This window comes from Genypterus blacodes, unplaced genomic scaffold (assembly GCF_046128005.1).
Source record: "Genypterus blacodes isolate CSIRO-AG114 ecotype Tasmania unplaced genomic scaffold, CSIRO-AGI_Gbla_v1 ptg000003l_1, whole genome shotgun sequence".
NCBI classification, from domain to species: domain Eukaryota; kingdom Metazoa; phylum Chordata; class Actinopteri; order Ophidiiformes; family Ophidiidae; genus Genypterus; species Genypterus blacodes.
The window spans coordinates 5,054,326-5,071,458 of NW_027466817.1; the positions used below are offsets into that span (position 1 = coordinate 5,054,326).

The 17,133-nt window shown below is 45.8% G+C and overlaps 3 protein-coding genes across 3 annotated transcripts; 1 reads left to right on the plus strand and 2 right to left on the minus strand.

The window, feature by feature from the left end:
• Positions 1 to 702: 702 nt before the first annotated feature.
• LOC142992920 (dapper homolog 3-like) lies at positions 703 to 8,914 on the plus strand. The gene is made up of 4 exons (XM_076143483.1): positions 703 to 1,116; positions 5,740 to 5,881; positions 6,289 to 6,408; positions 6,634 to 8,914. The coding sequence occupies exons 1-4, from the start codon at positions 883 to 885 to the stop codon at positions 8,133 to 8,135; spliced, it is 1,998 nt and encodes a 665-aa protein (XP_075999598.1). The 5' UTR covers positions 703 to 882; the 3' UTR covers positions 8,136 to 8,914.
• Positions 8,915 to 9,665: 751 nt separating this feature from the next.
• Positions 9,666 to 11,605, minus strand: c5ar1 (complement C5a receptor 1). The gene is made up of 2 exons (XM_076145109.1): positions 11,518 to 11,605; positions 9,666 to 11,246 (listed from the first exon to the last, which is right to left on the minus strand). Exon 2 carries the CDS (start codon positions 11,232 to 11,234, stop codon positions 10,191 to 10,193), a length of 1,044 nt encoding a protein of 347 aa, XP_076001224.1. The 5' UTR covers positions 11,235 to 11,246; positions 11,518 to 11,605; the 3' UTR covers positions 9,666 to 10,190.
• Positions 11,606 to 11,689: 84 nt separating this feature from the next.
• Positions 11,690 to 13,347, minus strand: lbhl (LBH regulator of WNT signaling pathway, like). Its single transcript, XM_076145120.1, has 3 exons — positions 13,000 to 13,347; positions 12,574 to 12,922; positions 11,690 to 12,441 (listed from the first exon to the last, which is right to left on the minus strand). The coding sequence occupies exons 1-3, from the start codon at positions 13,063 to 13,065 to the stop codon at positions 12,371 to 12,373; spliced, it is 486 nt and encodes a 161-aa protein (XP_076001235.1). The 5' UTR covers positions 13,066 to 13,347; the 3' UTR covers positions 11,690 to 12,370.
• Between the last annotated feature and the right edge of the window lie 3,786 nt (positions 13,348 to 17,133).

A 17,133-nucleotide genomic window follows, 5' to 3' on the forward strand; every position in this document is an offset into this window, starting at 1 on the left:
AGTAGTAAAATGGGATAAGAAAGTCAGTTGAGTCTTTAAATAACAAAATTAAGAAATATAAATTCAGGAAGTGAAATTTGAGAGGAAGCAGGAGCATTAAACCTGAAACAGACATCAAGAAAAGAAACAAAGAGGCCACTTAAATTAAAATGTGTTTTTGCATGAACACAGTGGCGAAACACTGGATTTGGATTTCTCCATCAATGGTCATCAAATGTGTTTTGATCTACATCAAAATTCCGAGCATAGGCGAACCCAATCTGCTTGAGCTGATGACACACAAGCAAACATAACTCAACATTTTCCATGAATAAATATAGTTTCATTATTCATTCCATTCCAAATTTATAGAAGAATGAGAGACAGGTTCAGTTCATTATGTGGATATCTTTGATGTACTGTGTGTGAAGGTGGGTGCGTGCGTGCGTGCGTGCGTGTGTGTGAACCTGCAGCCCCTCGGTGCTCCACACACTCCCATTAATAACTATCCCTGCTGAGGTGCTCCATGAAGATGGGCGAGGTCAGAGTAATGAATCAAAACGAGGGGGGCGGGACATTGTTTCCTCTGTCGACCAATGGTGGCTCAGGCTGGCTTTGCACTAGGTGGGTGTGGGGGGCGTGGCTGCAGGCGGAGGGCGGAGCCACCGCGCGCTCGTTTGACAGCTGCGAAATAGCGAACGTTAAAGCGCATCGATGGTGTGGGAAAGCACGCTGACCACAACAAGCGACGGAAGCCGACATGGCTCTTTTTTTAGCGAAAGTAGCCCCTCCTGCAGAATATTAGAGGAAGTTTTGACAATATATTTGTATTTTTCTGCAAAGCCTGGATCGTAGTTTTGTGTCGGTGGTGGTGGTCGGGAGGCGGGGCAGCAGGTTTGTGGCATGCACCGCGCGTTCTCCTTCCCGGTGACCGTGGAGCGCAGCCGGACCAAGGAGCGGCTGGAGGCGAGTCTGGCCGGGCTGTGCGAGCTGGAGCTCCGCAAGCAGAGACAGGAATGTCTGGTCCTCGGGGCGCTGGCGCTGGGAGACCCGCTCTCTCGGGACCCGAGCAGGGGCGAGCTGGGCGAGCTGTTCAGCACCTGGGGGCAGGAGAACTTGACACTCAGGCGTCAGCTGGTAAGAACTTTACCCTCAAATCCCATTTTAGATATACTTTATGTTCAAATTGCAGGCTGTTATTGTGATCAGCGTGACCGTTAGATGGACTCCTGCGCCTTTTGTGTGCAGATGACCTCGATCTGCAAGAAAAGTTACTCAAGTTGATTGATAGTCTCCGTGTTTGAAAAGATGGAACGTGTTTCCATCCTTTGGCTTGAGATTTATGCCGTTGGGCGACCAAATCAGGGGGTGGAGCAGCCGCCGCTTGTGGCATAGGCCCACTATTTAATGGCCCATTGTTCCCTGATCGGGCACTTTTGTAGCTTTTACTACTTAACAAGCTCTTATTTGTGTCCTGAGAGATCATAAAAGGATGAATTATTCGTTTTGATTATGTTCAGCCTGCAGGTTCTTGCTGCAGCTTCCATTTTTGATGTGGTAATGATCACATAATAGTGCTCATGGCAGTACAAGACGTGTCACTATGTCAGAACTCACAGGAGAATATTATTCAATTTTGTATTCAACTATTTGTTTCTAAACTGAAAACGTTTGTTGGGACTATCCTCTTATGTGAAGTTTTACACTGCTTCATCATCACAAATATAGATTATATTTTTCTATCTAAAATGATTATTTCATCCACTTAAAGAACCTGCTGTTGATGTTCTTTTTGCTTTGATGGTCTCTGATTCCTCCTGGCTGCTGCTCTCCAGTGCTCCTGGTGTTGTCTCAACATGGCCAGAATAGAGAGCCATTGTAAAAGAGGGTGAAAAAGAAATTAAATCAGCCGCCTCCTCTTCACACCTCCTTCTCTCCACCCTCCTCCCTCCTCCTCCTCCTTCTCCGCCCTAACAATAGGCGCATATGGAGCGGAATACTAATGATGCTGACCGAGGCCCCTGGTGCTGCACAGTGAGAGGAACAAGGGCTCACGGGTTCTCCTCACACATCCGTATCAGTGGGATTTGGGAACAAGTGACCATATTTTAGTGTTTACGTTTCCAAACTTGTGTGTGAGTGTGTGTGTGTGACTGTGTTGTAGCTTCTTATTCCGTTAGAAGCTCAAGATCAAGCCAAACAACTAGAGAATTAGAGCTGAAGCGCTGCCAGTGTAACACAACCGGTCCAGGAAATGTGCGTTTCCCATGGTGGAGCTGTCAACGTTCCACATCACACACTCCTTCCAAGGCCACGCCAAAGGGAGGGGGGTGGGACACACACACACGCACACACAAACACACACATCTCTCTGTTTTCATTTTTCCAGCAGCCCATCATTGGATCGATGTTTATTAACTGCTATGCTTATTCGAGCGTGCAAGTAATTACACAGGAAATTCCCGAGAGATTGGCGCACGGAGATTTGGCCTCACACGACTGTAATTGAAGTCTTAGAAATTGAGCCTTCCAAAAAAATATCAGGTCACCATCTGTGTCTGATCCAAATCCCCAACCTCATCTATGCATGTAGGTTAAAGCCTCCAAAATGTATGACACAGAAACAAGTGACCCATGAGACTCTCTGTGTATGTGTGTATTTGTGTATGTGTGTGTGTGTGTGTGTATAATGTAGTGTAGTTCCCTTTGACCATGTTAGAATGTGGCCCCCAGACTTTCCTCCTCTATACAGTGTGCAGCAGTTCGAGGTGTTGACAGCAATGGGACGCCAGACAGCAGCTGGGAAAGCACACAGCTCTGACCTCACCGTGGGCCACCCTGCTGTGTGTGTGTGTGTGTGTGTGTGTTTGTGTGTGTGTGTGTGTGTGTGTGTGTGTGTGTGTGTGTGTGAAGAGAGATGGCAAGAATGTGTATGAATTGTGTTCCAGTATGACATAGAGGACATAGACAAATGTAAGTGCAGTGATTGCGTCTCCCTAGATTGGCCAGGTCCATCCTGCGTTTATGACATTGTGTGTGTGTGTGTCCTTGTGTTGACATAGCACCACATCATTAGTGAGAGTATAGCAGAGAGACCCAGGCAGCAGTGACCGATCACTGGAATGGATCACTGGAGGATTTCCTTCCCTTTGTTCCGGCTATTTGGAACGTTTCCGTGGAATAGACGATGAAAATATCTGCACCCACACACACACACACACAGGAAAATACACACAGATCGTACCTGCACACACACACATGCGCTCTTGCACAAAGCTGCACCCTGAGATGTCAGTGGCTCCATTCACATCCTGGCTGCTGCCGCGATTACAAGCAACCATGCACGACGTAATGAATGAGTCCCAAATGCAGCGTCTGTGTAATTTGAATTTAGGGTAAATTAAAAAAATTTAGGTGGGTAGGTGGGTAAGTGGGTAGGAAAGCATTAGAAGTGGGGGCAGGGTGTGTGTGTGTGTGTGAGAGTGTGTGAGTGCAGCAGTTTCCCGGCCACCCACAGCCTCCCTCTCTGTGGAGCCAGTCACAACAGCGCTTTAATTATAGAGGGTCCAGCAGTGCGGCTCAGCCCTGTGTGTCCCACTCCATAGATTTTTACGTCCTCTCCTGTCACGTGTCCGAAGCCTTCAGCAGGGGACTGGAACCCTCCTCGCACCAGCCCAGAGCCATTTACTCCAGAAAAACCCCTAAGTGAACGGCATTTTCTGAGAATGGCCTGAGCCCGAGTGAGATCAGTCGCAGAGGAGGTCACTGCAATTCACCAGGTAAGTCTGGCTTCACAACAGAGAGCAGGGGGTGTCCCGCTGTGTTGCACACCCAGCACCTAACAGCTTAACGGTGAGGTGAAGCCGGCTGCACCGTCCTTCCCGTCTCCCACCATCCCCCCACATCAGCCCCAGGCAGAGGATGCAGTAAAACAGTAATGATACAGTGTGCAGAGTGTCAGGCAGCCAGCGTGGGACCATTAATAATACAGCACAATCAAAGAGCAGCCTCGTCTCTAACCTGGACCTGCTCCAAAGGCAGAAAGGACGGAGCTCTAGGGTTGCGGTTTAGAGCGAGTCGGTTTGGTTTGTGGGTTCCACAAAGCTTTGTGTGCTTTCTGTGTCATTATAGGGAAACAATCAGCGGCCTTCTTTCCTTCTGCGGCCTCAAAGGAGGCAAACAATCAATTTTGTGAAAGTGCATCATTGATTATTTGATTTGCAATTCTCTCCCTCCTCCTCCTCCTCCTCCCAGCTTCATCCTCACCTCCCACAGCAGAAACAAAGCTCCTCCGTCTCTTCATTTCTCTCCCACACAAGCCGTAGTATTGATGTAGCGACGCCGGACGCTTTGTTTACGCTAAAGACAATGAGCACCCTTGTGAGGACAAAAGCAATCGCGGGTCGCTTTTGTGCGACGCAGGTTGCGAGGGAAGCGGAGGTTAGCTCGGGTCAATTGCCTCCATTTAACAGCATCTGCTTTGTCTCCACATTAGTCTGCCAGACAAAGAAATCAGAGCTCCACACCGACCAGAGGAACCCGTCCTCGCCTGTATTTACTGTCTCCTACGGGGACGTTTATGTCTCATCACACGGAACAAGCTTTATTATGTTTATTACTCATTTCTACAATCGCAATGCTGGGAGTTTTAGGGTCATACAAGCCTGTGCAGCCTGTATGGATGGAGGTTTACACACCATCATGAAGAACTGAAGCCTTATGATGCTGGCCAATATTGTCTTTTTTGTCACTATCATAACTAATATTTCTCCTATTTTACTGATTATCTGAACATAGATGTGCAAATCAGACTGCTATGTGTCCACAAGTGTTACAGAGACAGACAGACAGACAGACAGACAGACAGACAGACAGACAGACAGGCAGACAGGCAGACAGGCAGGCAGGCAGCAGCTATATTAGGACAGAAAGTGTGGACGCTTGTAGAACAAAATGTCACGTCGCTCAATCTTCCGCTAATGAAGATCCCTTAATGAGCGCATAGTGTCAGCACTATGGCCTGGAGTGTGTGTGTGTTTATTTGTTTGTGTGTGTGTGTGTGTGTGATCAGCCAATAGGGTGAAGCTTGCATACATGTATCTGCTGATGTAGGTGTGTGTGTGTGTGTGTGTCACGTGATCTTGACATCCATCGAATATTGTCTGGCTGGATGCGCTGAAATAACCAGTTTCACTGTCTTAGTCATTGCGTGTGTGTATCTGTGTGTCTGTGTGTGTGTCTGTGTGTACCCCCTACCGACATAAAAGAGCAGCCCTGTGGTGTGTGTGTTTACCAGAACTGTGAATTATTCATATCCCAGCTGACTGCTTCTTATGAAAGCTTGCTTACATAAGTCGGTCCGGTAACAACGACGGACGTGCTGAAGCTAAAGCTGTTGCACCTCCAGCTTCACTGAGAATGAATGAGTCCTTACAGATCCAACACAAAAATAAAGAATCCCATCATCCCTAAACGACATTTCGGCCATTTTACATAACAGACACACATTCATGCCTTTATCTGCACAGAGCCACACACACACACTGGTGTCACTTCTCTCCGCAGGTGATTGATGATTCTCCCACAGTCTGTGTGCGGCTCAATCAAGCCTTAACGATTCGCAGCTGCACTTCCACTTCAGCAAAACTACTCATTAAATCGCGCCCAACATTGAAATCGTCGCTTTGTTGTTGAAATGACTTATTATTCATTCTTACCACCTACTTATCAATTACTTGACTGTGTGTGTGTGTGTGTCAGAGTGCTCTCCAGAGTTCCCCGTGGGGGCTGATGCAGGCATTGGAGCAGCAGGTGGGTGAGCTGAGGATCGACACGGACGACGGCGGCGGCGGCGGCTACGATGGCGTCCAAGCAGACCCGGCAGACAGTCGACCCAGCTCTGGTACTTGAGCAGCCGAGTTTCAAAAAACCTTTTTATTCCATCACAGTTCTGACATGCGTGTAATTAAGGCCTTTTTTTTAAATGAAACACAGGCTTTGTGATTAACTTACTATTCAATGGAGCTTTTGTGCGTAATGTCGTCATTTTTAAGCTACAATGTAACCGTGTGTGGGTTTTGTGGCTTTTAATGAGTTTGACATTTCTGCTTGTTTGTTCATGCCCCACTCGCTTGTAATTTAGCTTTTTGGCCTATTTGTGAAACGCAGTGAGACGTTTCAAATGGGTTTCCACCGCAAGCATAGTTAGACTGAATAATTATCTGTGATGTGAACTCACTCTCTCTCTCTCTCTCTCTCTCTTCTTCTTTGCCCCTGTGGCGTTGTGCGTTTGTATACTTGTTTTCTCAGGCTTCTATGAGTCAAGTGAGGGCCAGTCTCCAAAAGGACGCTCTTGTTCGGCGGAGCCTGCAGAGAGTAGCTCCTCCTCTTCCTCCTGGGCTAACAGCAATGACAGGCCCAAGTCTGTGGGTAAGGAAAACCAGCCGGGATGGAACAAAAAAATGGGAATTACTTTCGGAATGTTTTGGATTTAGTTCCAGTCGATGCAAGAAATGAATGATGCTGTTTGTGTAAATCTAGCAGATGAAATCTTTGCGTAAAGAGTCTGAATCAGTCAATCTGAATTTAAATCTACAAGATGAAGGACTCGTCATGTCTAGGATCCTTTTCATTGTGTTTGTTTTGTGTGGTTAGGAGACCCTCAAATGCACGCTGCAGATCTGGACGTGCCGGTGACTCGCACCACCCTACCGCGCTCTTTCTCCGCCCCTTACCCGCCTCTGGAGGGCATCGCTGAGGAGGGCACAGGGGCGGACGCGTGGCAGTGGGACCTCAGCAGGGCCGACCTCCAGCAGGCCGCAGAGGACCAGCTGGTCAGCGAAGAGGACTACGAGCAGGCCGTGAGGGTGGAGGGTTACATCCTGAGTCTGGTCCAGCGGCACGCCCTCTCGCTGCGGCCGTGTCAACCTCGCACCAACCTGTGCCTGGATCCCGGGTACTGCCCCTCCAGACAGAGCACCCTGCACAGGAGAACCCCTTCTCTTACCGCTGAGCTTCCTGACCCCCATGTCAACCTTTCGTTAAACCCAAAGAGCCAAAGCTGGGGTTGCGACCTGCTGGAGGGTGACGTCTGCGGAGGGGAGATCCCGTCTTTCGAAGAGGACTGCTATCTGGCTCTACCCTACCCCCAGTCCAGGCCACACTCCCTGGCTGGGAGGCTGCCTTCACCTCTGACCTCACAGGACCCCAAATGTGGTGTTGGAGCTCTTGACCTTTGCTGTCAGCCCCCATCCCCCCAGCATTATATGCACCCCCAGCCCCCTACACAACACAAGCACAACCTAGTCAATGCTCACTATATCCCAGGCCAAGGCTGCCACGCCCCTGTGCGCACCCCCAGACACTACAACCCAGAGCCGCCTGGGCCAAACCAAGTGCTGACCTCTGCTGACCCTCCAAACTCCAAGCCCAGAACCTCGAAGAAGGGACACAGCGATCGACAGAGATCCAAGAAATCCAGCAGTAAGACCAATCGATCCCAATCAGAAAACAGCCTCCTCGGCCAGCGAGGGCTCCCGGAGCGCAGGTACAGCACCACGGAGAGGCACCAAGGCAAAGGGGATCAGGCTCAGAACCAAAGACATGCCGCCGCTGCCGCCGGGCTGCAGGCGGGCGGCAGCAGTGGAAACAGCGGGCACCGACGATGGTGCTCCAACCTGGAGCTCAGCCAGGACGAGGGAGAGACTCACGCGGGGCAAGCGCAGAAGCGACCACCTCGACGGGCTCGCCACGGCCATCCCTGCCCCAGCACACAGCTGCAGAGTTACCACCACCATCATTACCAGCACGCCCAGCCTCGCCACCCCGACTGCCCAGAGAGAGCGCCTCTCTGCCAGGCGGAGGAGGGCTACGGCGCCGCTGCCCCTGCCGAGTCCGAGTCCAGCATGAGCGAGGTCTACTCCCCAGTCTCCAGCTCGCTGTCCAGCGACTCGGACGAGAGCGGTGGTCTGGTGTGGCCCCAGCAGCTGCCGCCCCGCCTCGCCTCTTCCTCCTCCTCATCCTCGCCCTCAGCACAGGCCTCTGCCAAAGCCCCCTCACAGCCAAAGGCCTTTGTCAAAATCAAAGCCTCCCACGCACTCAAGAAGAAGATCCTCCGATTCCGCTCAGGATCCCTAAAAGTGATGACTACTGTGTGAGAACACGATGGAAACTGTTTCAGACCTGCAGGATTCGGCTGCAGTGTCAGAGAAACATCGCGGCTGCTCCTCTCGCTCACTTTCGATCAGTACGTTAACAGAACCGGTCTTTGTGCTCTACCTACCTCTGCTTATCTTCTTAATGAACAGGAGTGTCCGGGGATGGAAATGATCGAAAGTCTGATCCAGATCTTCTGTCAGTAGCATCTGGTTAGATTGATCTCATGGCTGACAGCTCTCCACTAATGAGCCATGTTCTGTTTTAACACTGCCAGCTCATAACATGTTGACATGGATCATGTTGTAGTTAATTGGTCGGCTGTGCTGTCACTTCTTAAGGTCTTTTCAGGCGTAATTGCCAGTAGATTACTAGGCTAACCTTCCAGGCACCGCGGGTGATTTTCAGTATTCACACAGTGTAGAAACAGGCAAATACAAGCACATCTGAATAAGTTCTGAGCCTGAGACAAACTGGGCCAACATGCCTGCCAACATGGCCACTACCTCTCCTCCTCCTCCTCCTCCTCCTCTTCCTCCTGCCAGCTGCTTTACAAGCGTCACTGGGGGCCATTGAGCTTGAATGGTGGGTGTGTGTGTGTGTGTGTGTGTGTGTGTGTGTTAGCTTCAGAATAGGGTTTAGACCGATGTACATACATGCATGCAGGTACATACAGTATGAGAGCACTGAGTCACTGAAACACTGACACACAGGCCAAACACTCCTGTAAATCTATGTGTATACCATCACGTGGCCTTGTTTGGGATGAATGTAGTTTGTAAATAAAGAATGCTTTGCTCTTAAATTCGTGAAGAATCATAAATGTCTTTTGTTTGTTGTTTACATTCTTATACTGTTTGATCAGCTGGTCACACGGTGCACATCACTGTCATCAGTATTGGTGTTTCATTTCACATATCATGGGCCTTTGAAGACACGCTGGGAAACATGAGCTGCAATTATGTAACATACATACAAATGAGGCTAAGTTTTGATTCCATTTCTTCTCTACCAATTGCTTTCCACCAGAGATATGTAGGCGCGTGTGGCTCCCTCTTGTGGTGGGTATATGGAACTGCTTTCAGTCACATTAAGGATTTAGAGTTGTTGTGGAGTTTAGTTCCTCACATAAGACAAGAAAGTAGAGAAAAATAGGCAACACATATAAAAGAATGAATAAATTGTTGTGTTCTTTTGCCTCCTGACACACACACACACACACACACACACACACTGTCCTCCCTTAGTTTCTCTCTTCTCCTCCATCAGCTGCACTCTAACCTGATTCCAATTCCAGTGCCGCCCCTCTCGTCTCCTCAAGCAACTCCTGTCTTCAGTGAGCAAACACCTCATTCCAAATCTTTATTGTTGTAATATCTATTATTATATGACATGATTATTTGCTTTATACACAGACAGAAGTGACAGTCTAACATTCTTTAACATTAACAGTTTCTTTCATCAGAAGTGTCCATTAAGAAAAAATATTTACATTTTTGACATTTTTGTTTGTTCTGGTTCTAAGAAATTGACACAAAATTCTTTCCTGAGTGCAATATCCATAATGTCATTATCATGCCATCGCTTTAAAACCACAGTTTATCTTTTGACCACAAGTTTTTTTTTATCGTACCGGATGTTCTGAACCTCTTCAACACACCACATATTCTCATGTAGTAATGCAGCTATAACACTAGTTGTGTGGCTTATGAATATTTGACACAGTGCATGAGATATTGTCAAAACACAACCTCCTTGGTAGAAGTAGAAGTCTTTCAAAATCCAGTATACGTTTCTAAATTAGTATGCAACTATTTCCGATGATTTAAGAGTTAAGTTGCATAAGACTACACTTTTTACTGTTGACTAATAGATCCTGTGGAGCAACACTCACATTCACTAAAAACAGCAGTACAGACAAACTTTGAGGTGCAGATTTAAAAGTGACATACTTTCTCTCTCGGGGCTTTTTGAGAAATAACAATCAAACAATCAAGGTGGTCCCGATTTTTAGCACAGGCACTTAGACTGACATAACACACAGAGTTCATACAGCATCAGATTCTACTCGTCTCTTTTCCACTGCTGGTGCTCTTGGTGTCATTATTAATGACACTTATCCTGGTTGTAGGATCTTCACTGATGAAGTTGAAGAGGCTGCGCAGGGAGCGGTTCATGCTGTCCTTAAAGCCGCGGCCCAGACACACATAGAGAAACGGGTTGAGACAGCTGTTGAAATACGCCAGACAGACAGACAGAACCTGGGCCAGGTAAACTTTCGGACTGTGTTGGGAACTACGAGGGGTAACCAAAATCAGGAAGTCCACAATGTGCAGTGGGAGCCAACAGAGGAAGAAGCTTAGCACGACGGCAACGATGATCCTGAATGTACGCTTGGGACCTCGAGCCCCACGGGCCCCACTGGACAGCCCGCCCTGTGCTCTGTTGTACACAATTATGTGGCAGGCTACAATCACTATGAAAGGAAGCAGGAATCCAAGGAAGAAGCGGAAGGAGGTGACGAGCCAGGCGCTGCGTACAGTATAATGTGACACGCACTCCCGCTTCTTGTCACCCACCGTGATTTCCTTAGCGTAGACGAACTGGGGGATGCTCCCCAGCAGGGCCAGGAACCAGACACCCACACACACCACGACGGCCTGCCGTGGACGTCTGTGGTTCTGACACCAGATGGGTTTGCTGACCAGCAGACACCGATCTACACTGATGAAAACCAGCTGGAGGACACTGCAGTACATCACCAGGTAAAACAGGCCTTTGATCAGCGTGCAGCCCAGTGGACCAAAGTGCCAATGGTCATCATGGGCCAGAGGGATCATGAGCAGAGGGAGGGAGAGGCAGCACAGAAGATCAGCCAAGGCCAGGTTGAGGAACCACATGGAGGTGACTGATCGGGCCATGCGGAAACCTGTCACCCAAACCACGATTCCATTTCCAGGAACACCCAGCAGGAACACCAGGCCGTAGCAAACTAGAGACACGATCTGGATGGGCTGAATCTCAGGGGTCACCGTGTTATCATAGTCGGGGAAAGTGAAATTATAGTCTGTATCATTGTAATCGAAAATAAACTCATCCATGGTTGGTACAGGCTGGAGTGCAAATGGAAAAAAATGACAATGTTTCAGATAGATTGAAGATGAAAACAATTTTTCTTCTTCAAAATGTTCATTTTAATATTAAGTTCATTTTCATTTCATTTCATTTCATTTTCATTACAATTTTTAGATTTAAATGAAAATATAAAGTATCAAATTTAATAATTTATACTGTCCAAATGATTATAACAATTAAATAAATAACACCAAATACTGTATTTAACATCTATAGTTAAGAAAGGTTGAACTAAAACTTTTAACTCACAACTCTAGAAATCCTGTCTTGTCTTCTGTTTGCAGCACAAGGGAAATAACACAGTCCTTCTGCTTTTCAGCTCTGTTTATACTTAAGCACACACACACACACACACACACACACACACACACATTGCATCATCAGCAGTTTCATCTAATCTAACACTACCCATACATTTCCTTTCCATTTCTTAGGATAGCTTCGTGTATCATCAAAATTAAACACAGTCATATCCCATAACGTCTCTCAGGAAGTGGACAGATCAAAACAGCCAGTAGATACTGAGAACAACCAACATTTATTTAGTTTTCAAATCGCTTAATTAATACATACTGAAAGTAAATGTCATCAGAAACCATAAAATGGTGTCCAAATATCTGAAATCTTTCATCTGTAACAATTAAAATGAAGATTTATAGAAAAAAAAACAGAAACACATAAAGATATTGGTTACCATGACGTGTTGCGTGTAACTTAACTAAGTGCTAAGAAATGTGGAACTAACTGTCAGCAAAATGCATCGGAAAAAGTAAAAAAATAGAAATGGAACTGTGTTGCTCAATTGAAGGTCACCAAATTAATCCAGCTGACATCTATAAATGAGTTTCTGTACGTGCTTGTACGGTGTTCTGTGCACGTATAGGTTACACGGCATTTTACATCTAAAATATAACTAGTTACATATGTTTGTTACCACTTAACCTTGTAGGAGTTCAATTCACTGCTGTCACTTTCAGTTGCTGTGAGCTGCTAGACTGTGTGGTTGCCAAATGCTACAATAATACAACTGAGGTCCAGTTATTGTCATGGGATCTGTATCTTCCTGAAGTGACGTAAGGACTCTTCTTCGCTGGATCTTGAGTCAGTTGAGGGTTGGCGCACTGCTCGGTGGAAGAATCGGGGTGTCATCTCTAAATGCGTCCGACTGAAGGTCTGCAAGAAATAGAAGAAGTGTCTCTGTTTCGGCTGCTTCAGCACTTTCACCAAGAAAATCATTTGCTTCCTTGAAGAACTAATATTTTGAATATAAATACAGATAAATACCAAGACTCTGATCTGACTCACCGATCAGCGTCATGCCTTGCTGGTGGTTAATTATAACTGAAGTCTCCTCTTCCTCCTCTTTCTCCTCCTCTCCCCAGTCCGCAATGTTGGCTGGGGGGATACACTGCTCCAGGAAGAGGTCCTCTTCATCCTCCTCCATGTCCATGTTGTCCGGGGGCCAGCGCAGCTCTCCGCTCTCCACCTCGCTCACCTCTGTGGGCTCCACCACAATGGAGGGCAGACGCTCTTTCGCCAGGTCCTGCTTTTGGTACTGGTACTGGTCCTGGTCCTGGTCTTGGCCATGGTAGTGGCCCAGGCTGTTGTTAGAGCTCTCTGGACCTAGGACGACCTCAATGGGGTCAGGGAAGATCTAGAGAGAAACACACTGGGCTTACAGCAAACTTCAATAGTAACAGGTGTATTTGCAGTCCAGTGGTGCTAAAGTACCTGGAACCTGTCGTCCTGCCTTGGAATGTCTTCAGTGTTAAAATATTCACCACTTATTTCATCCATTCCCCTGCGGATAAAACAAAGCCACAGTGACACACAACCCTGTTAATGAATGCTGTTAATGATATAACCCACCAGTCACATCATATCATTATTTAGAAAGACGTAGGTGGATTTTGAATGATTATACATCTGCTTCTTTCTCTTTACTTTGAAGTTTCGTTCAAACTCTTTCAGTTCTCTTTGTGGTCACCTTGTCAAAACAACTAATCATAAACACCAAATTAGTAATAGGAGATATTGTATTTTGGGGAAGTCTAGATATGGCAACTTAGGATAATGATATAAATGCCAGAAACTATAATAGAGAGCTGAGGGTTGTTCCTGTATCTAAAATGCTTCATTTTTTAATAATTTGAAGCTTCCTTTTTTTTCTGCTGATGTGACTTTTATTACGCTGACTGTCTGTTTTTAGCTTTCATGTGAACACAATCCTTCGGTTACAATCTATTCATGGTCAATGAATTCTTACATAATCACTGTTATGTCTTAAATGCTTTTAAAATGTATTGATTCCGTGCGTGGATTAAACTGTTGCTGGTTGTTGCAGTCTCTTGTTTGGGTGTGTATGCAGTTTCTCGTTTGGGTGTGTATGAGCCCTTCTCAGTACTTAACTTCAACCTGTTCAGTCTGCAGAAAATCTGACAGAGGATTAAGACAAACCCGAGCTCGGTCAGAATCCTCTTTTTATCCCTCTGCTCTTAGGTCTGCTTTTCTGTCCCTGCTCCTCGTGTCGCTGTCCTGAGCCTGTTGTTGTGTTGATGTTTGTTGTCGATTGCATGGTGTCAATTGTCTTTTTCTTCACACTTTTGGGGCACGCAATTAATTTATAAATAACACAGCGACATCATCAAAAACAGTAGTTCCCTCTTCACGCTGGCACAATTTCCTCTCTGCCCACAACCTAGACTGACCATTTATAGGTCAGGTCAGGCCACTCTGACTGGAAAGTCTCTCTCTCTATCTCTCTCTCTCTCTCCCTTTCTCTCTTGAACCACCAAACTGAATATGTTGTTTTTGTCTGATTTCATTAGGATCCCAGGCTCAATGTTCACGTCAACATGCTTAAATTCAACGTCGAGGATAACAACTGATGAGGGAACCTTAAAGCCCGGTTGGCCAACCATCAGAATGAGGACGCCCTGTGCTCGTCTAATTGGATAAGCTTGGGGAGGATGTGATCATTTTTGACCCACTTGCAAATGTGCACAACCCTGCAATGCAATTTCTGATATGATGCTGCTGACAAGTGTGTCACACTAAGCTGTTTGTCTTGTGTGCCACCTGTGATGGAAACATTTAGCAGCTATTATGATGAAGAAGATTAACCTCCAAGTAATCCCTCTTATATGCACTCCGGCCTAACACCTGCACATCGCCACTCAAACTGCAACAAGTCTTTAGTTGCACCACATACATTGCATGTCACAGAAACAATAATAATATTATTATAAAATGTCCATTGAAACCTTGAAGTGTCTGTGTCACACCATACTTTGTTGCAAATACTTTTTTTTAGTCAGAAATCAGACAAACATCCAAATTTAAGTGAGCAATAATCACACAAGAAGGTGTTATTATACACAGGACAGATAACATTAGTAGGAATAAGAAGCGATATTAGTCAAGCATACAAGTGTGGGTTTTATTTTGCTGTTACCATCATGGAAACTACTTTATTTATCTGATTTAGTTCATCTGCTTTCGTTTATCTGCTTCCTGAGGTCAGAGATTGCAAGGATGCCTTTATCAGTACATTTACTACACACTTCTACTCACACCTGGAAAAACCCAGAGTTACAGACAACAAATTTAGACACGAACCTCTTGGGGCTTCTTACAGTTACCACACAAAGTTTCCTGTTCGTCATTATTACGCACTACAGTGAGGCATCATCAGACTTCTCCTAAATACCAGAGCTGTTCCAATATTACTGTTATTTAAGTCAGACCTTCTTACAGCCAGGTTCATAAGTCTGCATAGGACCTGCTAGTGACAACTGTTAGGCTCAGAAGATGTGACTCCAAGACATATTTATGTAGAATAAAGAGTAAAGCTTGATTAATAAATAACTATTAAAATACCATGAGATGCAAATACAGCACAAACTATAATAATGAAATGAGTATTTCAGTGGTTCTAGAGATCAACTCTACACAAATCACATTAAAGCCTCATGTTGCATGTTGCATTTTTTTTTTATCGTTTTTACTATTATGCCCAACAGAGTCTTGTCAAGAGAGTTCTAGTGTGAGTGACACCTGTAACACAAGTGTCCCACACAAGTGCACACACACACACACACACACACACACACACACACACACACACACACACACACACACACACACACACACACACACACTCACTCATCAAACTCTTACCCATCAGTTGCAGTCAGGCAGATTTCCTCGCCAACTTGACACAGCTCCAAAGTGGCGAAGCTTGGCTCCTCCACATCTGACACAGGTGGAACCAAAGGGGGTGAAAGAGGAGAGGAGTAGCTCCTGCAGCATTCCCCCTCTGCAGAGCACTCAGCGAGGCTTTTGACCTCCAGGGCAAAGCCTGGACAGAGGATCCTGAACCCTCAGTGGAACAGGGGGTCCGCAGAGGATCACGAGGTGGAGGCCTGACTGGTGTGCCCAGTCAGTGTGGACAGCACCTCTGTTTGGTACGGCTATAGTCCAAAAACTACATGCGCTCCCTTGTCTCCAAATCCCTCCTTTGTGTCTCTTACAGTATGCCTCCCCTCCCTCACCAACCCCACAGCCAGGCTTTGGAGAGGAGCAGGATTAATGTCTCTTTCAATTACAGGGGCTGACTGGTGACGTCAGTGGACTGTCCCCTCTGATGAGCTGGCACACAGTGTTGCATCTCTAAAGGAATACAGACAATACGGCCCACCGTGGGAAGCTAAACATGACTCAATATAATTATTCCCTGCTCAGAAATGGTCACGTTTTACACTGCTTCATATGCTACTCATATCCTTTTAACATCTGTCCGATCAACACCCCTCTCTCTCTTTCTCTCAACAACCGTTGCGCTGTTGCTTCAGCGATGGATTTAGATTTGGACGATTCATGGAATTAGCCCAGGGATCAAAGGCTCAAGTGTAGGTTGAAGGTATATATATATATATATACTGTATATATGTATAACAGGGAGCAACCACTGCCAACGCCGATGTGTAATCCCTTCTGTAGGTGAGGTCAGCGGCTAAAAGGGGACAAGGTTCAGCAGGAGGCAACACAGCATTCCGAATGTCTGTGGAAAGCAGTGATGCAATACAGGAAATCGCCAATGAATTCGAGATTTTTAATAGTTTGGAAAACCTGAAGCCCATTTAAGCAATATTTAATTAGCCAAGTATTTAGTCACACTCGTGGTTTGGACAGCGAGGTCAGCTTCCCCCTATTCTTATTTGTGTAGTCTTTAATAGTCTTGCATCAATATGAATTTTATGTATTTTGACCTTTTGATGGGTTCAGCTAATTAGGAATATATGAATCTTTAGTTTTTTCAAGTTTTTAGAACTATTACTGCTACTGAGTACTCAGTTATTCTATCAGTCTAATTTACATACAGAAATTGAATTACTATTATATCTGTCATGTCCTGCTCTGCTCTGCTGCTTGGGTTACGTTTGTTTGTAATTGCATCATCATTAATTTGTTTGTTTCCTGTTTTATTTTGTATACTAACCTCTCCTCTGGTTTTGGACACTTTACTTCCTGCCCACCTGTGTGATTGTCTGCCCCGCCCTGATTAGATTCACCTGTTCCTAATTAGTTTCACCTGTTCCTCGTTATCATTCCCGCCCCTGCTGTGTTTAATGTGTTCCTGCTCTCTGTGCCAGTTCAAAGTTGTGTTTCCGCTGTTTTGTAATGTATTTCTCTGAATTGATTCTCTGTGTATCTTACTCTGCTTCTACTAAATATGTTTGATTCTACCTTCGCTTGAGTGTTGAGTCTTGTATTTGAGTAATAATGTCATGAAATAAGTAATATTGTGTTACATTATTATGAATAAGAAGTATTTTTCAAACTATTTTTGAATGACATGGCTTT